This window comes from Periplaneta americana, chromosome 11 (genome assembly GCF_040183065.1).
Source record: "Periplaneta americana isolate PAMFEO1 chromosome 11, P.americana_PAMFEO1_priV1, whole genome shotgun sequence".
NCBI lineage: Eukaryota > Metazoa > Arthropoda > Insecta > Blattodea > Blattidae > Periplaneta > Periplaneta americana.
In genome coordinates, this window is record NC_091127.1 from 110,622,165 (window position 1) to 110,647,820 (window position 25,656).

The 25,656-nt window shown below is 36.4% G+C and overlaps 2 protein-coding genes across 6 annotated transcripts in view; one reads left to right on the plus strand and one right to left on the minus strand.

Moving 5' to 3' along the window:
• The window catches only part of Isha (Insulator su(Hw) mRNA adaptor), a 169,275-nt gene extending 168,849 nt beyond the window's left edge, over positions 1 to 426 (minus strand). For all 5 annotated transcript variants that reach the window (XM_069839880.1, XM_069839878.1, XM_069839879.1 and 2 more), the window contains exon 1: positions 266 to 426. In XM_069839880.1, coding sequence (XP_069695981.1) covers positions 266 to 295 — 30 coding nt within the window. In that variant the 5' untranslated portion in view covers positions 296 to 426. The remainder of the gene's footprint in view (positions 1 to 265) is intronic.
• Positions 427 to 502: 76 nt separating this feature from the next.
• On the plus strand, positions 503 to 25,656 carry LOC138709243 (glycoprotein endo-alpha-1,2-mannosidase). Its single transcript, XM_069839881.1, has 4 exons — positions 503 to 605; positions 18,800 to 19,543; positions 22,113 to 22,520; positions 24,958 to 25,656. The coding sequence occupies exons 2-4, from the start codon at positions 18,844 to 18,846 to the stop codon at positions 25,362 to 25,364; spliced, it is 1,515 nt and encodes a 504-aa protein (XP_069695982.1). The 5' UTR covers positions 503 to 605; positions 18,800 to 18,843; the 3' UTR covers positions 25,365 to 25,656.

Below are 25,656 nucleotides of genomic sequence, written 5' to 3' on the forward strand. Positions count from 1 at the left end.
ATTCGTTACAATTTGCCAAGCCTAAATCAAAAGCCAAACAAGAAGTTTTACCAATAATGAAATAGTACTACAGTAGTTCATTTAATTAATCAAGTATCAACTCTTCGCAAAATCAAGTTTGAAATTAACCGCTGGTTAATACTTATAACAGGATTACAATAATTCATCTTAGTACGCATATAACACTTTTCGGTGGCTTCTATTTGCATCAACGCCTTCCAAAGTGCGTCAACTCACGTTATTTAATAATAATTATATCACTAACCTCCGCATTAAACGCTTTTACTGCATCCATGATTTTCACTTTGTCGTGTTGTTTAATTTGGTGTCCGAAATCTGTAACTGTCTACATTATCATGAAATTACTAACAAATGCACACTCTCCCATTATAACCCACTGTCCACCATGCTCCAAAATGGCTTCCTTCCCATGATGCTGCCGCTATTAATTAGATACACCGATTGGTCACTTTTGGTTCAGTTTCGCTGTTCCTCCGATTTAGCCTTTTCCTAGGAACAGTTGTGCGATGTTGCCAATGCCGGTTTTCGACGACAAGAAGAAGCTGTTTGCAAGAGAGATTTATCTCCTTCCATAGATCGAAAATGTAATTTAAATGCATAGCAGACAATGCAGTCTCTTTTACAGTATCCAAATATTTCTCATGACTGAATTATTATGTGTTGTGGTTTACTTGTCAGATGCGCAATCATTATAATCCTGTTTTACACTATCACGTTTAAAATAAAAAATGCTGTATCATTTTATTCACATTGATCATTGCATGATTGGTGAATATTTTATGTACGTAAAAGTTCTGCATGTTACTTATTATCATGTGGGGTATAGGTCTATGTAGCATTACTTCAAGTACACGTAATAGTGCATGACAATAGTACGTGCATGTAAAACAGCTTTGTAAATACAATTAATAACCCGGAATAGTTTATTACCCAAATGTGAATATCTCAGAACCTAAGATTTCGTGGCTTTGAAATTGGAATTAAAAGTGTTTTCAATTTTAAATCAAACTTGACAATGCACATCAATTTCAAGCTTGAACGATTATAATCCGTAATCTTCCCATGTCATTACTCATTCATTATGAACTATCTTAACACCCCAGTACTCGCGCGGCATACATTTGTAATCCACTGTTGTGTATTACGTCATCACATCTCCGCTTACAATGCTGATAGTGTGATATTTTCAGTACCTTCCTGTTACACGTTAGCTCTGATGTCTAGAGTATTTGGATGTAATTGTAATTTATATAGCAATTGTATGTTTTTAGAGTGGATTACAAATGTAATCCGCGCGAGAGTTAATGCCAGTGTTTTTAACAGGAGGGAATATAAGATCATATTTTCGATTTCCTTATTTGTAATTTGATTTTATTCCTATGAGCCCTTCACAAGACATTTTTACACGTATTTTCTATTGTTGCAGTGATTATTTTATCCTGCAATATAAATAACTAATGATTATGTGGCCATATTTGATAATACAGAACAGCGGCTTCTTCTCATATGAGGGGGTCAGAAGAAAAGGGATACAAGTGACATTTCTAAGAAGATGAGTTAAGTGCATCCAGGGCAAACTAAAGCATCAAAAATTTTAGTGGCAAAGGGATATAGCCTCCTTTTAACCACATCACATACTAAAACTGAAATAAAAGATTTGACGGAATTTACGAAAGCTTAGGGTAAGTACTTGGCGGCCGGGTAGCTCAGTTGGTAGAGCAGCTGGCTACGGACTGGAAGGTCCGGGGTTCGATCCCAGGTGGTGACAGGATTTTTTCTCGTTACCAAACTTTCAGAACGGCCCTGAGGTTTACTCAGCCTCCTATAAAATTGAGTACCGGGTCTTTCCCGGGGGGTAAAAGGCGGTCAGAGCGTGGTGCCGACCACACCACCTCATTCTAGTGCCGAGGTCATGGAAAGCAAGGGGCTCTACCTCCATGCCCCCCAAGTGCCTTCATGGCATGTTACGGGGATACCTTTACCTTTTTTTTAGGCTAAGTACTTTCAACAACACTTTCTAAAAAATAACTTAAGTGCACTTATACCTTTGCTTCTGTCCCTCTCATATGAAACAGACATGTACCAGGTACTTGAACCCAATAGTGACTTAAATTTTAGGAGTAGGAGATAACAGGCTAACTCTAGAGTACCGGAGGGCTGGGCAGTATTTGAAATACATTTGTATTTTGTAATTTGCAAGGATTTTAGAAAGTATTTTGTATTTCAAATACTCAAAATAGTTTCTTCTTCTTCTTGTCCTTCAAGTTTTGGATTTGTATTTGAAGAATGAACTTCTATCTTATTTACCTACCCATTTCAGATGTGCTAGCCATACACTTAGTTTTCTTGCCACAACTGATTTCCTTAATGTCATAAAGAAATCTCCAACAGCATCAAGGATCCATCACCCAACACTTGCTAAATGTTCAACATTATGGAATGCGTCTAGGAGACCCAAATCCTCAGATGTCTTGAAATATTCATTAAAGTTTCCTTGCCCAACTCGATGGAATTCTCTTTATGGCTCAATCTCTCAAATATTGCAATTCAAACATGATATAAACAGTATATGTGAAAAACTGGGATTGCCAACCGTCAAAGATGTTGAATTTCGGTACCTTGAAGAATAGTGTGCAGTTCTGAAATCCATTGCCATAGCCCTTGATTTAATGCAAATTGAGAAGACGTGCTATTACGGCCAACTTCTATCCACATTAATTTCCCTCAAAAACAGATTACATATTATGTTATCTAGTAATCTACGCCATCTGTTCCAAGTAACTCCAATCATAATGAGTTTGCTTTCATCAAGATTTAAAGTGATGTTTGATATGACCCTAGAAGCAAATTGAGCTATTTTGGCAGCTTGTTTCCACCCATCATTTAAGATGAGATAGCTACCTGACACAGCCTCACCAAATGATAAGAAGAGGATACAGAATATATGTGTGAAATCAGCTGAGCAGTTCTCGCTACACCTTTGGTCAGTTCAGACGATGAAGATGATGAAAACAATTTTTATGTTTTCTACTCAAGCATAACAGACTTTTAAAAGCAAAAAGAAACGAACTTGTGTACTGCGGAGTATGAGCTCATACAATTCTTCAATGGCAAAGGGACAACCTCTGCACTCTAGAGAATTACCCAACAGTGAAACAAGCTTTTATAAATTATAATACAAGTTTGTGTTCCTCTGCGCCTGTAGAAAGACTGTTTTGTTTTGCAGGATTTATTCATTCACCAGCAAGGGGATCCTTACCTGATGAACTTTTTGAGAAACTGGCTTTTTTGAAAGGAAGCAGTAATTATTCATATGTAGCATAATTTCATTGTTGACTGGGAAAAGGAAGAATTTTCAGTTACAGTGTTTATATAAAACTTCGAGATAAAAATAATTTTAATGTTAATACAATATTTTAGATTTTCGGTAATATTCTTATTTCTTTATATATTGTATCGGGTATTTGAAATACAAATGTATTTTGAGTATTTGAAATACAAATGTATTTTGGTTAATTTTTTAAAAGTATTTTGTATTTGTATTTCAAATACTATTCTTTGAAGTATTTTGTATTTGTATTTGAAATACTTGGATGTCAGTATTTTGCCCAGGCCTGGGTATAGTTTATAATAACTAACAATTAAATCTATATAATAATAACAATAGAGTTTTTAATACATTCTTTGCATCATTTTTTCTTTTTTTTTTCTCTCTTGTATGGAGGAAGGACTCAAAGGCTTACACTGTAGCCTGAGGCTTATTGTGCTTACCACTTCTATTCTTGTGGGTGATTAGATAGCCGAACAGTCGCTCTCTTGTACCTACAAGTACAGCACGCTGCACCATGAATTTAACCCGGGCTATTGTATGAATGATGATATGTGAATTAATGATGGCGAAATGAGTCTGAAGCACAGTCGAGTATCATAGTCACGAAGCTTGAGGTGATTCTTTGCATTTCTCCGATACAGCGCTCCAAGCGGTTAGCAACTGGGAGTACTAAGAATAATAGACTGTGCCAGTACTATTTCGCATTGTTGCTTGTGAAAAAAAGTTGTGTAAACTGTAAAATGTTCGTTATTGGTTGCAATAAATGTTAATGGCTAAAATACAGTAGTTGGAATAATAATATGGGACAAGGAGTAGACGTTTGTAGTGCAATAAATTGAAGAAAAAGAGGCCAGAGTTATCCTTCTTCCGAAAGATCCAGCAAGGTGAGTTTATAAAACATACTATGTACGTCATGAAAATAATAAATAAACCTTGTGTACCAGTATTTAATATTTCAATAAAGGAAGGAACGTGTTAATTTTTCCAAAAAAAAAAAAAAAACACACAATAACGAAAGTATAATACATTTTGTCGTCTGCTAGGGAAGGGATCTGTGATGAGGTGATAGTAGCGATCCTAGTGGCTAGCAACAAAAGTTCAACTGTCATTGGATGCACATTCCCTACATATTGAGCTTCGTGATTGCATGAGAGCCTACTAGACTGTGGTCCGAGGTCCAACGCCGAAAATTACCCAGCAATTCTGCTTCAATTGATTGAGGGAAAACCTCGGAAAAAACTCCAATCAGGTAATTTATCCCAATCAGGATTTGAACCAGGCCTGCTTGCTGACCATTACTTCACAGCAGTGGACTTTCTTTGCATCATAATACCACACATATTATATTGACGTCACTGATATAAATATGAAATTTAAAAAAAAGGTATCACAAACAGTTTACTAGAATCAGTAATGTTACTATTACATATAGGGCTTTCATTTCAAAACTTCCCAGTCTAAATAACTAATTATTCAAATTGAATTCAATTTAAACAAAAAAAAAAAAAAACACATCTGGAAGGAAGGAAGTCTGAAATCAGGTTTAATTGCATTTTAGATTTTAGTTCTGGTGACACAACTTATGGTGCGAGCACTGAAGGGTTAAGCTAAACAGAATGTGACACCAATAAGACATCACTCATGATGCAAATAAGCAGGGAGATAATGGGGTAAAGTGGCCAGTTCCTTTCCTCCATTGGGAGATGAAACACTAATAATAAACAACGTAATTTTCTGTACAGATAAACATTTGGATAGTGTGTTTGGCTAGTTTCTTATTTTTTTATACCGATGTGTACTGCATGTAGTAGGCTTACGTCTCTTCCCTTTCTTCCCATTTACAGTATTTTTGCTTAACACTGTAAATTACGCTATTTTAGTACCGGTATCTTAATACCAACTCTCTCTCTCCCTCCCGCCCCCTCTTTCTCTCTCTCTCTCTTTCTTTAAATTCACATTTTAAAGATGCCTACTGAATAACGAAATACAGGAATAAAATTGAAGAGTATGATACCAAAACTCGCTCAGTCCATTTGGCCATTTTTATGATTTGAGACTTCTATCATTATATTGCTTAAAAAATATAACATATATATATATATATATATATATATATATATATATATATATACTTACTTACAAATGGCTTTTAAGGAACCCGCAGGTCCATTGCCGCCTTCACATAAGCTTGCCATCAGTCCCTATCCTGTGCAAGATTATATATATATATATATATATATATATATATATATATATATATACTTACTTACTGGCTTTTAAGGAACCCGGAGGTTCATTGCCGCCCTCACAAAGCCCGCCATTGGTCCCTATCCTGAGCAAGATTAATCCAGTCTCTACCATCATATCCTACCTCCCTCAAATCCATTTTAATATTATCTTCCCATCTACGTCTCGGCCTCCCCAAAGATCTTTTTCCCTCCGGCCTCCCAACTAACTCTCTTTATATATATATATATATATATATATATATAATTATCATAAATATTTTAAGCATGTTTTCTTCCAAAACAATGCCAATCCTTGTCTAAAAGTTTGTGTTATTGTGTATGTCACTTGAAAACTCGCTCAGTCCATAGACCGATGAATAAAGAAAACTAGCCCAGTCCCTTCATAAAAATGCACTTAACACGTTTTGGGATCACACTCTTCAATTAAAATCTGTAATTTTACTATCGGAAAGTCTACAATTTTCTCTCTTTGTAATTTTTATTTCATTTTATTCGGGTCTATTATGCTAATATTTAACATAGGTATTCATTTCTTTTATTTACTGACATTTTAACATATTTATAATTTCCGTAAGTTGCTTAAAAATATAGTTTAGAGCTATGATGAAATGTTGATCTATATATTCTTTAAAATTGATAATTTTTGCTACAAAAACTTGAATTAGTCTCTTTAAATTCTTCTATTACATTTTTTAAATTAATAGCAGAAATCAGTTTTTGCTAAATATACAACAGCATAAAGGACTCTGAATGATATTGGGACTTTTGATGGCTTACTGAGCATGCGCAGTATGTTATAATTGGAACTTGGAAAATTCAGGTGACTCAAATTTTGTTTCTGGGTCTATACATGTTTGACATGCACATACTAGTGTAACAGGAATGACTGCAAAATACTTTATTGCCTTGTACACAGTGTGGAACAAAGAGAATCAGTCTGATTTCGTAAGACAATTATTCCGCCATTCTCTGGCGAAGTTTACAGGACATTCTTAGAAAGTGATTCATCATATTCCCAAATCAGTGTTACTTCAGTTTTGAAACATCAATGCGAACTTCAGCAATATAAACATCATATTATTTCTCCTCTCTTCAGCATGAAGATTTCTATTAGCACAATCTACACAAGAAAGTCCACACCTGTGGAGTAACGGTTAGCCCGTCTCACCACGAAACCAGGTGGCCTGGGTTCGATTCCCAGTTGGGACAAGTTACCTGGTTGAGGTTTTTTCCGGGGTTTTCTCTCAACTCAATATGAGCAAATGCTGGGTAACTACCAATGCTGGACCCCGGACTCATTTCACCGGCATTACCTCCTTCATCTCATTCAGACGCTAAATAACCTAAGATGTTGAAAAATAACTATTATTAAAATAAAAATTCACGTAAGAAAAAACTGTGTTCACAGCAGATGTAGTGTGAACAGTGGATGCATGTAGTTTTTGTCTTCCTGTTCCTCTTCCTATCACAGTAGCTACATCTTCCCACATAATCAGGTTCCAGTTCAGCACTTTTCTTTTCGTTACGAATTCCAAGAAATTCCTGTAGTATTATTTTTATACCGTGAGGAATACAGGCTAGTGTAGCACGATGTTCCATGTACTCACGGCATAAGGCATTTGAGAGGTTCTTGAGGAAGGTTCTGCAGTTCATTCCATTCAATTTTCTTCGGAGAATCACGTAAGAATTTATACCAGCAATATTCAGAAGTGAATAGAAAACACTCGGTGGCCACCGCACACTAATTCTTGAGACAGAGTAGTTTCCTTTTAGTTCATCTACTACATCCACTACAGCTTTCATCAAATTATAGAAAGTGACGAGCACCAGTTTATTATCATCTCCCATTGAGGGGTCAGTTTCATCACTGACATGCATGGTGGAAAGTACCAACACGACTTTGCCTCGTCTTGGTAGGTACGTATGATACCAAGACACCTGGCTGCCCAAAACCAAACACGCTGCTTTTCACTGGTCTCGATTTGTTTCAATGAAAACAGGCAGAATTTCATTTTTGTTTTTTCTGAGCGTTCCAACCAAGGTTAATCGATGATTTGTCAGCAGACTTTCAGCCAAGGAAATGGAAGTGAACCAACTGTCAGTAGTGACATTTCTCCCACTTCCTGGAATTGGCTGCACTATCCTCTCAACAACACTTTGTGCACTATTGGATACCCTAAATGGACCTGCAGGCTAAGTTCCACAGTAGATTTTGCAAATTACAAGTATAGAATGTTCTTGAGTCTGCCATGGAGAAGATTTTGTTTCCCTATTTCGCAGGTTTGTTCTGAATGTATTGTCGGAATCGACATCTCCTTCAGAATGCATCGAGCATCTCGTCCACTGTAACTTACTCTCCAGGTGAATAAAAACGCTTGCAGTAATCAACAAAGCCTTGGAAAATACCCCATATTGGAGCAAGATTATCAAGGGTCTTTCTTTCCTGTCTGTTGTTGATGTTGTCAAATCGAATAGCTTGAAGGAGAAATTGAAATCTTTTTAGACTCATGATTGTTCTGAAACGTTCCACACTAGTTCCATCTGTCGCCCATAACTTACTTACTTACAAATGGCTTTTAAGGAACCTGCAGGTTCATAGCCACCCTCTCATAAGCCCACCATTGGTCCCTATCCTGTGCAAGATTAATCTAGTCTTATCATCATATCCCACCTCCCTCAAATCTATTTTAATATTATCTTCCCATCTACGTCCCGGCCTCACCAAAGGTCTTTTTCCCTCCAGTCTCCCAACTAACACTCTATATGCATTTCTGGATTCACCCATATGTGCTACATGCCCTGCCCATCTCAAACGTCTGGATTTAATGTTCCTAATTATGTCAGGTGAAGAATACAATGTGTGCAGTTCTGCGTTGTGTAACTTTCTCCATTCTCCTGTAACTTCATCCCTTTTAGCTCCAAATATTTTCCTAAGAACCTTATTCTCAAACACCCTTAATCTCTGTTCCTCTCTCAAAGTGAGAGTCCAAGTTCCAAAACCATACAGAACAACCGTAACATAACTATTTTATAAATTCTAACTGTCAGATTTTTTGATAGCAGACTAGATGACAAAAGCTTCTCAACTAAATAATAACAGACATTTCCCATATTTATTCTGCGTTTAATTTCCTCCCGAGTGTCATTTATATTTGTTACTGTTGCTTCAAGATATTTGAATTTTTTCAACTCTTCGAAGGATAGATCTCCAATTTTTGTTTCCATTTCGTACAATATTTCGATCATGAGACATAATCATATACTTTGTCTTTTCGGGATTTACTTCCACACCTATCAATTTACTTGCTTCAAGTAAAATTTCCGTGTTTTCTCTGTCGCCCATACATCCCTCAAATTACTTTTTCCGTGTTTCATGACGCCCATTAAATAAAGTACTCTTAGAAATATCTTCATTTCAACTCTGTTGGTATCCACAGCATTTCTTGGCCGATCAAATTTCTCTCTCTCTTTTTCAAACCATATGTTCGTATACTCCACTATTTAGTCCAGTGTCTCATCCGGGAAAAAATAATTGCCAAGCCTTCAAAGGAGAATTAACAAATCTTGCTTCTTGCTGTGGTCCTGGCAGGCGGGTCATTATGTTGCGTTGTCTTATACAGCCATGGACGTTGTTCGGACTGCAGCGCCTTGCCCAGGTTGTCACACTATCTTTTGCAGTGTACTCAGGAATGCTGGTATTATTGACGTATGCTTGGTTACAATATTCGTCTTCCGATTCTGCAGAGTTTTCAGTGTCTGTAGGATGGTATTGTATTGTATTTTTTAACATTCCATGGTATTCATACATTGCTTTACAGCTAGAATATGGAACAAGTCCAAAAACTTAATACTATTATAAAGTCTTAATTTATAGTCACAGTCTAGATGAAATATATATACAGACGAGATTTACAATATAGTCTTCTGGTACAACACATAGTTTTAGTATCAATTTCATGAAGTGTTATTGAATGTCATGAATTCACTTACAGAATAGAAGGCGTGAGAAATTAGGTACTTCTTTAATTTGGCCCTAAATAATCTTATGTTTTGAGTTTCATTTTTTATATCGATAGGGAGGCTATTAAAAATTTTTACTGCCATATAACGCACTCCTTTTTGATAGCACGATAGACTTGCCGATGGAGTATGAAAGTCATTTCTTTGACGTGTATTTATGCTATGAACTGTTGAATTAGTTACAAAGTTTTCACGATTACATACGAGGAAGACTATTAATGAAAAGATATACTGACAAGTCATGGGCATTATTTGTAGTTTTTTTAAAATAGTCCTACACGATTCCCTAGATTTGGCTCCTACTATTATTCTAATTACTCTTTTTTGTAATAGAAATATACTGTTACTATCTGTGGAATTTCCCCAGAATATTATTCCAAAACTCATTACTGAGTGGAAGTATGCAAAGTATGTTGTTTTTAAGATATTGATATTTACTATCTTTTGCATGATTCTAATAGCAAAACAAGCTGAATTTAGTTTGGGGGTAATTTCTTTAATATGATTTTTCCAATTTAACACATTATCGATTTTCAAGCCAAGAAATTTGGTTGTCGTTGTTTCTAATAGGAATCTGTTGTTAATTATTACGCTAGAAGTTTGCAAGGTTGAATTTGCACAGATTTAAATTGAATTATGTTAGTTTTGTTACAATTTAATACCAATTTATTGACTGAGAACCAGTCACATATTTTGAAGAGAATTTCCTCTGTTGAAGATTGGAATGTGTTGGAGTTATTGGCTGTAATTACTATACTTGTGTCATCTGCAAATAATATGGGATGACCTACGTCTTTTATTAGGGGGGCAAGATCATTTATAAACACTAGAAAAAGTAGGGGACCTAATATTGATCCTTGGTCACTCCCTTCTATACGGTCTTCAATATCATCTGGTTCTTCCTCAACTTCTAATACCTCTGCATTTCATTCTTCTTCTGATTCACATTCTTCATCACCAAAAAGTTGTTTTCTTACACTTTCAGTTTGCGTTCGGAGCACTTTATTAGGCCACTGGCGTGGCTCAGTCGGTTAAGGCGCTTGCCTGCCAGTCTGAAGTTGCGCTAGGGCGCGGGTTCGATCCCCGCTTGGGCTGATTACCTGGTTGGGTTTTTCCGAGGTTTTCCCCAACCGTAAGGTGAATTCCAGGTAATCTATAGCGAATCCTCGGCCTCATCTCGCCAAATACCATCTTGCTATCACCAATCTCATCGACGCTAAATAATCTCATAGGTGATACAGCATCGTTAAATAACCAACTAAAAAGCACTTTATTATGTTCTTCCTTCTCAACGTTTTCAAGAAGCTTAAGAATTCGATCCTCTTCTTTTGGATCCATAATGAATAAAACGTCCAATAAATGTCTATAGTTACTCGTGAAAAGTTTATTGTTAAATGGTGTAACGGGACAGCATGCGCGCGGTTAAAAACACCACAGAAGAAATGAATCTTCCCTCGCAATCGCTCCAAGGCCACTAACAAAACTGCTAGTATGCCATTATGTCTTCCACATCCCCAGCAAGGATATGGTGGAGGGAGGAGCCAAACCAAACCAAATGCGTGAAGTAGCAAATAAAGAAATAAATTTGCGGTTAAATCTCCGCTGCGCGTGTTTTCCGGGGTTAAGAAGCTATAATAACCATTAGCATGGCTTCCTTCAGAAGAGAAGTGAAGTCAGAGCTGTTGTGTCGCAGATATATAATATGTAAAGATTCTAAAAGAAGCAAATTACGATCCAGCTGTTCTTTGCCCCACCAAACTCTTTGATTTGTGAACAGATATCTTTGTGGGTCAGTGTCTCGATTAAGGACCCTCCCTGATGGTGCAGCAGCGGTGCAACATTTGTTGGTCGACTTGGTTGGCGAGTTGGTATAGCGCCGGCCTTCTATGCCCAAGGCTGTGGGTTCGATCCCAGGCCAGGTTGATGGCATTTAAGTGTACTTAAAGGAGCAGTCCGCGATAAAATTAAGTTGGCTTTAATCAAACACGTTTTTCAATCTAAGTAGAATGTAATTTACCGCATGTCAATGCGAGGCATGGTTCTTGAGTTATTGACTCCGCACAAATACTTATGATGTCGCAGCCACTGAACTGGTGTGATTGCGTAGTAGGCTGAGAACATCCCGAGTGCAGCACTTTGTATTAAATAATCTTCTCGCGTCGTAATACACGTGAACAGAATTTCGGACTTAGTTGTGATTGAGTGAAGTTATATTTTGTATGTATTTATTTATTTACACTGCAAGTGGGCAAGCACCCCATGGCATTGGTATATACAATATTAACAATACACAGTTAAAATGATAAGCTATACACAATAAAATTTACAATACATAATACAATTTACAACACATATACAATTTTATACACAATACAATAAGAATACACAATACAATTTAACACAATAATAATGAAACATAAAATAAAACACCTAATTTTACAATACAACCTACATAATTATGTATAGGCCCTACATAAGTTTCAATAGTCTTTCACTTTACTCTCATATCATTCCCTGTAGTGGCACTATGACGCATTTCACTGACACTTTAGCACACATTTCACTGACACTCTGTAACACATTTCACTGACACTATAGAACACATTTCATTGACGCTATAAATTATCACTGATCGGAACTGTTCACTGCACTGTAAAACCATAACTTCACTGACTCACCTCGCTTCACTGATACAACAGTTCAAATAAGTCAAATAATTGCATTCTTATGCATACTTATAAACAGAACTACATTTAAACTAAATATTTCTAGTTTAAGGCCCTCGTACACGCTATTTTTAAATAATTTACAATTCAAACCAAGGAAGTAAACTCGTCAGGCTAGATAAATACATGTCACCTTAAAAAATTAAATGTTGAATGTCACCTTAATTTTAATTTTCACTTTATACACAACTCTTTAAATTATTCTTGAATCTCCTTAAGGAAGGACAGCCCTCAAAGACTGCTGCAGGTAGGTCATTCCAATCATTTATAGTTCTATTTAAAAATGAGAATTTACCTACATCCGTTTTCTGTTTCCTACATTTGATTTTAAAATCATGATCGTTCCTACCATAGTACGTTGGCTTTTCTAACCGAGCCGTTATGTCTACCCATGCTTTCTGACCTAGATGTGCTCTATACAATGATGTTATTCTAGTTTTCCTACGTCTGTTTTCCAAAGTTTCCCATTTAAGTTCTTTTATCGTATCGTTCCCATCTTCTCTTTTACCTTTAACAAATTTGGCTGCCCTATACTGGATTCTTTCTAAGGAATTTATCTGATATATTCTATAGGGATCCCAACACGTAGTTCCGTATTCCATTAACGGTCGCACTAATGTTAGATATGCTATTTCCCTCGATTTGGGGCTAGCCTTTCTCAAGATTCTCATAATAAAGTGAAGTGCCCTCCATGCTTTGCCTGTAACATTATCAACATGCTCTCCCCAAGAAAGTTTGGAGTTTAAATACACTCCTAGGTATTTACAACATTGTTCTTGCGGAATTACAACACCACTGAATTCGTAATTAAGACTAGTCTCCTCTCGGGTTTTACAAAATGTTATAGATTTACTTTTAGAACCATTTATTTTCATCCTATGCTTTAACGCCCAGTTGTAAATGTTATTCAAGTCTGTTTGAATAGACTCTACATCTGAAATATTTCTAATCTATCTATAGATAATGCAGTCGTCTGCAAATAGCCTCACATTTGATGTAATATTCTGGCATAGGTCATTTACGTATATTATAAAGAGTAATGGACCCAGAACGCTGCCCTGTGGCACCCCTGAACTTATATTTCCAATTTCCGATATTTCATGACCTACTCTAACGCTCTGTGTTCTACCTTTTAAGAATTCTTGGATCCATAGCACCACTCTTTTATCTATTCCTAGCCTACTTAACTTATCTATTAATATGTCATGTGGCACCAAATCAAATGCTTTCGAAAAGTCAATCACAACTGCATCGATTCTTCCGCCTCTATCTACCTCTTCAGCTAGATCCTGAACCAGCGACGTAATTTGACTATCACATGAGAAGCCTTCCCTAAAACCATGCTGGCGGTTGTAAAACCAGTCTTTCGCATTTAGAACATGACGAATATAATCCGATATCAAATGCTCCATGACTTTACATACGACAGATGTAAGGCTAATCGGTCTGTAGTTTCCGACATCTAATTTATTTCCACCTTTATGTATGGGTACCACTATAGCTGATTTCCAGTCACATGGAATAGCTGCATTGTTTATGGAAACATGAAATATACGCATTAAGTAAGGAATTATGGCCTCCGAACCTAATTTAAGAATCTCTGTAGCAATACTATCTGGTCCTCGAGACTTCCGATTTTTTAATTTCGTTATTCTCTCTCTAACCCCTTTGGAAGTTATTTTGAAAGTCGAATTTGGTTCACATTCACTGTCTGTGACACAACCACTCCTATCAGCGGGATTATTATTATTATTATTATTATTATTATTATTATTATTATTATTATTATTATTATTATTATTATTATTATTGAAAACCGAAATGAAATAGGAATTTAATAAGTCGGCCTTTTCTTTGTCATCAGTTATACTTTCTCCGTTCTGATTTCGTAAAAGCACTACTCCTTCATTTTTCCCTTTTCTCCTGCGTACATAATTATAAAACTGTCTCCAATTGTTACTTTCATCTTCTTTTAAAATAGTTTTTAGAAAATTTTCCTGAGCCAACCTTTTTTCACACTCAAGTTTCTTAATTAATTCGATATATTTTTTCCCAGTGCTCATGGCTCCGTTTACGTTTGCTAAATGCGCGCCTTGTCTTTTTCTTTAAGTAGTGAATATAATTAGTGTAATATTCTGGGTCCGGATTTTTCTTAATTATTTTAGAAGGTACACATTTTACTAATGCCTCGAAAATTATACACTTAAATTTATGCCACACATTTTCCATATTTCCTTCAGTCCTTATAAAGTCATCATGCTTTTGTCGTAGAAACGTTTGTAATTCATGGACATTGGTTTTGTTAAAATTCCAGACAGACAGTGGACTTGACCTCGGATTTACTGTGTTTTCCCAGAAGATTTCTAATAAGACGCTATTGTGATCACTTATTTTATGAAGACTTTCAGAGTTGACAAAGAGAGAGACAGGTCTTAGTAGGTAAACATCTAAGAGGGCATTGTCACGCGTCGGACCTGCTTGAAATCTTTACGCCAGATCAATTCATTAACAAGGGTCTGTGCATCTGAATTTGTACCTGAAATCCCGTTCCAGTTAATTTTCGGGAGGTTTAGATCCCCAGCAATTACTACGTTTCGGTCTTCTGATACTGTATTAAGATATTCATTTAGTTTGTGCAAAGTTAAATTGTTTAATTCACTGGGTGGTCTGTAACATGCTATTACATCTAAGGTTTCCCGCCCATTTCTTATCTGAACATTCAATATTTCAACTTCCTCATGTATCCACAGAAGATTGCTACTTATTTCTATCTTAGTACAAACGAAAACTCCCCCTCCCTTTTCACTTCTATCCTTTCTGAAGACTCTATAATCCGACCTAAAAATTTCCGAGTCATTTATGTCTTCCCTAAGCCATGATTCCGTCCCAATTATTATATCTGGATTATAAACATCGACCAAGTTCCAAAACGGAATAAGTTTATTTCTAATACTTCGGCAATTAACCTGCAGTAGTCTTAGTAGGCCTGTCCTTACTTGAACATTCTGAATCCCCGTGGCACCTCGCCGTCACTGCAGGTCTACGCTGCCCGCGGATAGGTCTTCGACCGCACCGCCCGCTGGTAGTCCCTCGACCCCTCCACCCGCTGGTAGACTCACACCCCCGCTGACCGCCGGTAGTCCCACGCCCCCGCCGTCGGCTGATGGTCCTTCGGTGCCGCTGCCAGCTGATGGATCCTCGATCCCGCCGCGCCATGTTGTAGTAACTACCCGCGCGAAGAGGGATCCCATGTCTGTAGCCCCCCTCCGATTTTGCTTTTCATTTAATCATAAAACAGCACATACCAACGTTGTGATTTTATGTAGGGCATATTTTCTTTTATATGAACGACTTTGAACTACAGAAGACTAAACAGAAAAAATTGTATTGCAATACAGTTTAAAATGCCGTGGTGTTGTGATTTTTCGTGTTCAGAGGGAACAACAAAAGCAGAACATGGAGAAGGGGTATCATTTCATGTATTTCCGGACTGCTGTTGTGTGTTCTAATCATTTCCATGAAATTAATCTTGAAGAATCGTGTCTATTAAAAAGACGTTTAATGAAAGACAATAGAACTTCTATGAAAATGAAGAAAACTGTTGTCCCTTATTTTTGAAAGGAGAATCTCCCCAAAATAGCTCCTCTGCTTATAAATGAAAAAAGATCGTCGAGGAAGTAATAGCAAGTTGCACTGATGCACCTATAGCTGAAAATATTGACGTATGTGTAGTTCTTGATGAGGCTGAAAATTCACAGAAACCTAATATAAACAAAGCTGTGCAGTGTGAGATAGGGTGTGAGATGCTAAGAAATGTGTGTGGTGAATCAGATGTGAGTGAGCCATAAACTGACTCAGACAGATCTTTTCAAATAGAAGAAGAAACTTAAAATTGTAATTCATCAGGTATAACGTACAAATTGTTTGAAAATTTTTCAAAAACTTCACAACTATATTTCATCGGCAAGACAACATTTTATAAAATAATTTCAAAATTCGTAGAACCAACAGTAGGTGCAGTTATTTTCACATTCATGAACAACTTATCAATTCCCTAAAAGATAAAAACGTGCGAATCACGGTGATGACCAATTTGACTCACCTGGTTACAGTGCAAAATATGTGACTTACAGTGTAATGGACCTCGATTCAGATAATCTTATAGACTTCATAGTTCTGCAAAAGGGCCTAATTGTAGGCAATCTTGAAAAAGCAGCATGCGAGAAAGTTCTAGATCGCCTAAAAGAAAAAATGAACGTTACCCTCTCTCTGTTGGACCGCAATAGAGGAATTAGGAAATTCATGAGGACCAAATATGAATGGTGGACCATCAATTTGACATTTGGCACATTGCAAAAAGCTTATCTAAAAACTTTAAAGCCGCTGCAAAAAACATATGAGAAAATACAAATGTGGAAAGACAGCATCATAAATCACTCATGGTGGTTATGTGCTACATGTGAAGGTGATTCTGACGACTTAGAAGACAGATTCATTTCTGTATTAAATCATGTTTGTAATATACACGAACAGAGACATATAAAAAATGTGCACACATTCACCCATACAATAGCGAGAGGGAATGGATCGAACCTGGATTACAATGCTCTGAAAAATGTTGTATGCAACCCTGTCCTTTAAAAGACTTAAAGCAGACTAATCAGTTTTGTCACACCAGCAAACTTGAATCATATCATAACGAGAGATTGGTTTACATTCCTAAGAGAAAACACTTTCCATTTGATGGAATAGTAACAAGAGCTGTGATTGCGATAGTGGGCCATAATTACAACATGAAAAGAGATGTAACTGGCTCCAGACTCCAGTACCCTAAAGTCACTAAACAATGGGTGGAAAAGAAAACATACAGCAGGAACGAAAACGCGTGGAGAGAAGATATACAGAGAAATGTGTTGGAAGTAGCTCGTGGTTATCCACTACTGCAATTCGATGATGCACATGTTTTAGAGATTCTCTCAAACATAGCCCCGGTGCCTAAACCGTGTGACTCAACAACTATGGTGCAATAGAATAATATAAACCATGTACTAATTTATTGCTGACGTGAGATAAACACGTATCTGTAGTCCCTTCATAACGAATATTTCACGTCTCACATACATTCACTCACTCAGTGAAGACGTTGACTTAGGTCATAATTGATCAAAATATTAAACCTTATCAGACCCAAGTCGTTCTAATCACAGAATGGAACAGAATGCATTGTACACGGGATTTAAAGTGGGATAGTTTGGGTAAGTTATTATTATTATTATTATTATTATTATTATTATTATTATTATTATTACTATTACAGTATATGCATGTGATAGGTCCTAAGTGAGTTAATAATAACTGACTGTAACATGAATTTGTATTTACTCGGTCTACGCTATATGTCAAACGGAACTACAATGCAGTCTTATGAAGCAATCAGTGGTTATGACGTCAGAGCTTGCAGTAAGACCTTTAATATTTCACAAACTAAAAGGCGTAGAGAGATGAGTTGCGAGTGTCGTTAAATAAAACATAACAAACATAACATAGCAACATTTGTTTGAACGATGTTATACCACACTGGACTCTCTCACGGTACAGCATGTCTGCGGCACACATGTGTTTTTCTCTGCATCACTCCACTGCACATTTTCTAAATTCTCAGTAGTTATTGAACCTTCTAAAGGCCATGTCGCCTAGTGATGAAGAAGATATTGCATTCTATGTGTATTTAAGGTTACGAAGGAAAAGAAAACGATGCTGAGTACATCCGTACATTGAAAGGAATATCAACTGTACAGTAGGTTGTTTGTAGCAGTGCGAGAATTGATACTAGATGATTGATTCATTAATATTTTTATTGTATTAGTAAAAAATGTTATCTGAGAGTCCTGTTTTTTTTAGCAACTTCTCTGCACGCCTTTTCTGTTATGTCTTTTCGTGAATATTCCGCAAATTTGAAACTGTAAAGACATGGATATTTTTCTTCCTCAAGAACTAACTCTACTTCCACTGACATAATGGTAAAAATTTCTTTATAACAAATGCAAATATTCACAACTTCACTCGGTAAATGCTGCTTGCTGAGTGAGAAATGTGCAGCAAGGCTGTATGCCGAAAACATGTTGTATTGATACTGTACCACGTCGACCCGTGTGAGGCTGCCAATTCAAATATATGGCTGCGACATTGACTCGGCATGCAGAGCGCTTACTGAGTTGATGCTGTACCGACCCGTCAGGGAGCGGCCTAAGACTGCATTTAATCTTGTAAGTCTGTAAAAGCTTCTGATAGGTAAAACAGAAAATAAAGTAAAAAAAAAAATAGGATGCTATATGCTTTCAAGGGCCACAGCGTGCTATGGAATCTAAAAAGGATACTACCACTATAAATAATGTAAATTTAAAATTTTCGTCTCACAGATTTTAATATACATAATGTACTCTATCTTTCAGATCTCTCTAAATATGGCTGTTGAAATCACAAACCTGTGTGTTAAATGCCGACATCGGAGTACAGGCAACAAACAAATGCAGAATTCTTCACATTAGGTGCAAAATATAACACTCAGACCATGATAATACCAATAAGATGGTGCTTGATATGCATCAAACGCTACTTGTCCATGTCAATCGTCCTCATCATCTGTTTTACATCGGTACTAAGTATTGTGCTTTACAAATGGGCAGAGCTGGATGTGAAGCTAGACTGCCTGAAGAAACACAGCACAGAGTCGCTCACCACCACACATAACAGCCCTGTGTCGTCCAGGACGATGGGGATCAAGATGCAGCAGTTGGCAGCAGGAGAGCTTGTATCCCAGCAGTTCGTAAACAAGTCTGAGCTCAGACTGAAATGGCTGCGCCAGAAGGTAGAGAAGATTTCACAGAAAGTGAGGAGATCCCAGCCCATCAAGCTGATGGAACAAGATAGCACCTCCCTCACGCGACCCAACTACAATGTCCATATTTTTTACTATGCCTGGTATGGGAATGTTGCTGTGGACAGTCACTGGCGGCATTGGAATCACGAATATCTGCCTAATTGGAAGAAGGAAGACAAGAAGATATATCCTACAGGAACACACGAGCCTCCTGGAGATATTAGTTCCAACTTTTACCCTATCTTGGGGTGTTACAGTTCGAGGGATCCTAAAGTAATAAATACACATATGAGGCAGTTGAGTGAAGCCAAAGTAGGTAAGTATCGGTACCTTATTTTTATTTACCGGTATATGTTTTAAGTTAATTAAACAGTTTTCATAAAGCACCAGTATTATACACGGTAATAATGTTATAATTGCAATACTGGCAGGGATATTCATTTTTCCTTTAAAATAACACTTAAAACCGAGTTGTACATGGGCATCTTTTTGTGAAAAGTACTCATTGAGTAAAGCAGGTGCTGCATTGCTGAAGAAGCAGGTTACCATATGTTCCAATCACAGTATTTCTTTAATTTTATTTATTGTATTCCATGATCTTACACCAGCATTGTAGCTTTAAGATGTGGGACAAGTCACAAAAGCTATGCAAAATATACAATACACAGCCAGCAGATTAATTCAATTTACAAGCACAAACAGTAATTGATCAGTTGAGTAGAAGCCTAGATCATATATATTATCATATATATATGATCTAGGGTAGAAGGTATGAGTGTGGAGAAATTTTGTTACTTCTGGTTTGAACCTTTTCTCTTGGTCCATCAAAGCTTTAAGATAATTAGACAGTACAACGGAGACCGTAAGTCTTAATACATGAATAGTGAACTCCTTTTTTATAACAGCTGAAACTAACATAGGATATATGGAGACGTATATTTTATCTTGTATTAAAATTGTGAATATTTTGATTAGTACTAAATGTATCTTGGTTTTTAATGTAACACACCATCAGGGAAAGAATGTAGGCCTGCTCACAAGGTAAGTTTATTATTTCTAAATTCTGGAAAATCTTTTTACGTGATGTCCTTTTATACATACCTGTCATTATCATTACAGCTTTCTTTTGTAAAACAAAAATATGTTTAACTTCAAATGAGTTGCCCCAAAATATTAATCCATATTTCATTAGAGAATGAAAATATGCAAAATATGACATTTTAAGGGTTTTATATTGCCAATAGAAGAAAAGGATTTTAATGTATAAGAGACAGAGCTCAATTTAGGAGCAATATATACTATGTGTGTTTTTCAAGTCAAGTAATTATCCAACTCGAAACCAAGTAATTTTGTACTTGTACATTCTTTGAGATCGGTTCTATTTAATCTAATATTGTAGAAAAAGTAAGTACTATTATGTGTACTAAATTTGATTACACCAATTTTATCAACATTAAGTGCTAGTTTATATGCACTAAACCACTCATTCATTGGATTTAACACTCTATTAGAAGTATTTATAGAGTGGTCGTATTATTTACTTAAATAAGGCAGGCGCCTTATATCTGTCAAGAGGGTGACATGGCATCCGGGACAATTCATTACTGACCCCTGCTATAGGGCCTTGAAGTTGGTTGTCCGGCTGTCAATCGTAATAATAATCCGTGACGCTCCAGCTCTTTAAGGTCCCTGACTAACTAGTTGGCTGCTGGCCTCACGTCCACATGCCGAAGTGGAGGTGGACGATCATCCAACCAGAATAGAGATATCGTATCGTGTGGTTAGCACGATGAACCCCCAGCCATTATAGCTGGCTTCCGTAACTGGATTTCACTACGTATCGTAACTCCCCAAGTGCATCACGATGCTGGGAGGACTCGAAACAGCACACATTCTATAACGTGAGTCCTGGGCAGGATACCTTAGACTACAACACCATGGCACGCGACTGCTGCATATCATACAGAGTGTAACTAAATTCAATACCCAAACTTATAGAGATGATAGAACATGAAATTTAGAAAGAAAAGCATTATTCTAACTTTATTTTTGTATATTTTACAGAAAGAATGAGTTTATTTTAGATTAGAAATCTTACCATTTGTGAGCTGCCACAAAGGACAAAGAGTATTTTAAGCATATAAATATGATTACAAGTTCATTGAAATAAATTACAATTCAATTCAATCTTCGTAGTGTATCCAGCCATTTGCTGACAACACGTGTTCCACTATGTTTCACTATGAATTTCCTCTTCTTACAAATGATGGGTAAAAAAGCACGATGCTTAGTGAAAAAGAGTGGGGCTGTAGTAGATGTTTTTTACAGCTTATGTAGGTACCTCTTGATTATTTATTAACTCAATCTAAAGGATTGAAGCTACCTCACCTTGTAATATAATACTAATATGTATTCCAATGTGTTTATTTTTATTTTTACTGTGTACATTTTTTATTGAATTATCAGCTTCTGTTTTTGTGTGATTCGTATTTGATTCTAACAACATTAATATATATTGAACTATGTTTACTTTTAATCCTGGTTGAGTGTAAGAGAAGGCCTTACGGGCTTAACTCTGCCAGGTTAAATAAAGCCATTATTATTATTATTATTATTATTATTATTATTATTATTATTATTATTATTATTATTATTATTACACATAGAGTAAACTGTAAACCAGTGAGATTATGAGTTGACATGTTTCCACTCTTCTCTTTCTGAAGTTTTCGTAATTGTCGTGGTGGTGATATCTGTCACCAGAAGTTTAGACATATTCTGGCTTTATTCATGAAGGCTGTTGAGTTGAAAATACATTATGATAGAATATCGAAATACATTAGGGAAATGTTCCGAGATAAATAATGACTCTTGTTACTGTGTAGGAGTTGTGGTGGTGTCATGGTACCCTCCAGGAATGTCCGACTCTCAGGGTGAGTCTCCTGATTCAGTGATGTCAATGCTGTTGGATGCTGCAGAACGATACGACCTCAAAATAGCTCCACATATAGAGCCATACAGAGACCGTAACCCCATCAACCTGTCTGAGCACCTTCATTACATCATCAATCAGTACGGGGAGCACCCAGCACTTTATCGGATGCAGCGTAGAGGCCGCAATCTTCCCGTGTTCTATGTGTATGACTCCTATCTCACTCCAGCTGGGGCGTGGAAGGAACTACTCAGTGCCAAAGGGAATTTGAGTGTCAGAGGAACCCAGCTCGATGGGATCTTCCTGGGACTCCTGGTTGACATGCAGCACAGATATGATATCAAAAAGTCCCACTTTGATGGTGAGTGTTGAATATGAAGGAAAATCTACAGGTTGCAGTGGCGGTTGATTGACTGAGGCAAGTGAGGCCAGGCCTCAGACACTTGGCTTAACTGTAATCAAATTTTGTGTGTTTGTATAATATATTAGTGATGTGAATGAAGCATATATCGCTGTAGAAGCATTTGAAAACTTTGTGATGTATATTGACCTGTTTTGCAGTAAATTTGTTCCTGAGGCCAGGATCACTTGTGCCGACTCTGGCTTCTGCATTTCGTGTGTTTTCGCGGGCTTTTAGGTTGCACTTGAAAAGCTGTAGCTGAGGTACAATTCGTCTGGCCTCGTGGCCTGGTCAGCTTTCACTCCTCCCATCCATGGAGCGGTCTGAAGGGGAGAATGGAGTGGGACTAGCAGTGGTAACTTGTCTCCCCTTATGTCTCTGTTTATGACTTAAGGGAGGGTGTTGTACTATTGTACTTCGTAGTACAGTAGTGAATCTGGGCCAATGTTGGTATGAGTTTCGGGAAAATATAAACAGAAACAAACGCGAGAAATAATGATGATATAGTTAATTCATTGTTAGAGTGTCCTTTTTCGAGAAGAAATGATATTGAAAGAAAGGAAGTTTTAAATAGAGAGTCTACCTTGATACCTATGCAATCGCTGACAATTTTTCTGAAAGATAATCTTAAAACGCGAGTTTCTATTGCATTTTGATATGGACAACATAAATGGTTAAGTGGTAATGTGGTGCAAATTAAACTTTTCTGTTGGCCTTGTTTGTTGCTGTTAAAGGAAAAAAATAAAAGAAAGAAAGGAGAATTTCAACACATAATATTGGTTGCTTCATCACACTGAATCAATCACTGAAACTCACAGCATAACAACTTATTTGGTGAGAGACATTATTTTGTTATGAATAATAATAATAATAATAATAATAATAATAATAATAATAATAATAATAATAATTATTATTATTATTATTATTATTATTATTTACGATGCCATATTTCATTGGCTGACAAATTTAGATTCACATTTTAAAATAAAAGAACAAATATTAGATACGTTACTTTTTGCTGACGACCAGGTTCTCATTTCTAGCTCAGAAAATGATTTACAGAAGGCCACATTTCAACAAAGTAATATTCTTAAAAATTATAATCTTAATATATCTACAAAGAAAACTAAAGTTTTAGCTTTTAAAGGACCAGATACCTTACGAGCAAAAATTATTTTGGATGGGAAACCTATTGAGCAAGTAAATAATTTTAACTATCTAGGCTGTAATATCTCCTATTTTAAGAAGGAAGATCTTTTTAATAAACTTAGTAAATTTAATTTTATATGTGGCACAATAAAGAGATCCCTGAAATACACTAGAAGAGAAACCAAATTAAAATTCTATAAGGTTATGGCTGTGCCTATATTGCTGTATGGTAGTGAATTTTGGACTTTAACCAAGAAAGAAGAAAAACTATAGAAGCAGCTGAAATGAGGTTTTTACGTAGTGTAGCTGGTTGCACACTTTTGGATAAAAGAAAAAGTGAAGATATCAGGAATGAATTAAATATTTTTAAACTGATGGATAAAATAGAGCAATATAGGAACAATTGGAAGGAGCATGTTCAGAGTATGAAACCAGGCCGAATACCAAAAATTATTTTAGATTATAATCCAGAGGGTAGAAGAAGTGTTGGTAGGCCAAAGAAGAGATGGATACAACTTTTTAATTGAAATCTATGAGACCGGAAGGAGCCTAAATGGCTTAAGCCGTGAAATGTTGATGAATAATAATAATAATAATAATAATAATAATAATAATAATAATAATAATAATACAGTATTAATGATATTAATAATATAGTACCGGTAACAATAATAATTAATGTGAATAAACATTTCCTATCAGAGGCACTTAAACTAGTTGCATCTGGCCTCACTGAGGATTTCGATCACTGGCCGCACTGACAGGTTGGTACTTCAGAATAAACGTTACTCCATATAAGTTTGGTTCTAATTTAAACAAAGAATTGGAGACAGACTGGCACGTGCGTGTGGGGAGGGGGGGGCTGTGCGTGTGCGCTTGCGTGCATGGAATGCTTGGGCCAATTGCAAACAATCAAAGTACCACCCATTAGAAAAAAATAGTTTTCAGATCCACTCTTTTTCAAATGGTTTGAGTGTTTTTTTATTATATCGCGCATCCAAATTCAAATTTCAGTGCCTCAGTGAAGTTTGTGGTGGACAAGGATAATATTGTGGTAGATTTTAGCGTACTCCTGTTTTTTGTCATTCATTAATCATTATTTTATTATCATACTTGAGGAGGTTACTTCAAAAGGGAGATATTTGAGTCAATGATAATATTAACTACCTCTCATTGAAAAAAATAATAGTTTTCATGTTTCTTTATTCTCCGCCAAGAGTAATCTTACAGTGACTTGATTTTACAGGCTTCTACACTTATTTTGCAACTAATGGTTTCACGTATGGATCATCATGGAAGAACTGGCGCAGTCTCAGCAAGTTTGCTAGGCAGAATGCTCTCCTTTTTGTACCGTCCGTGGGTCCAGGATACATTGACACTCAGATCCGTCCCTGGAACGTGGCCAACACTCGACACCGCCGCCATGGCAAGTACTACGAAGTTGGGTGGCGCAGTGCCCTGTCTGCACAAGCCAAGCTCATATCCATAACCTCGTTCAATGAGTGGCACGAAGGAACACAGATAGAGCCAGCTGTTCCAAGGGCTATTGCTTCATTTACATACTTTGACTACGAACCTGAAGGTCCTTATTTTTATCTTAACCTTACCAAATGGTGGATTAACGAGTTTAGCAAGAAGCAGGAAGAAAAGTAGGCTATACATAAGAGTCTCGTTCTATATGTCAATTTATTGGTTTACTTGGACAAATATACAGAGTGTTTCAAAATTACGTATAAAAAGACTACTGCCATGGCTTACTCAGATAGAAAATGGCCTTTTACCACAGGTGCTAATTTAAAAAAGACAGCTAGAGATCTAATATGTTAGAACTTTTGTTTTCATTTCTTAGTGACAATGATGTGTGGATGATCTAATATACGGTATTATTTAGGATCATGGATAGTGATGAGGTGAGACCAATGTGCATCTAGACATTAAAAAAAAA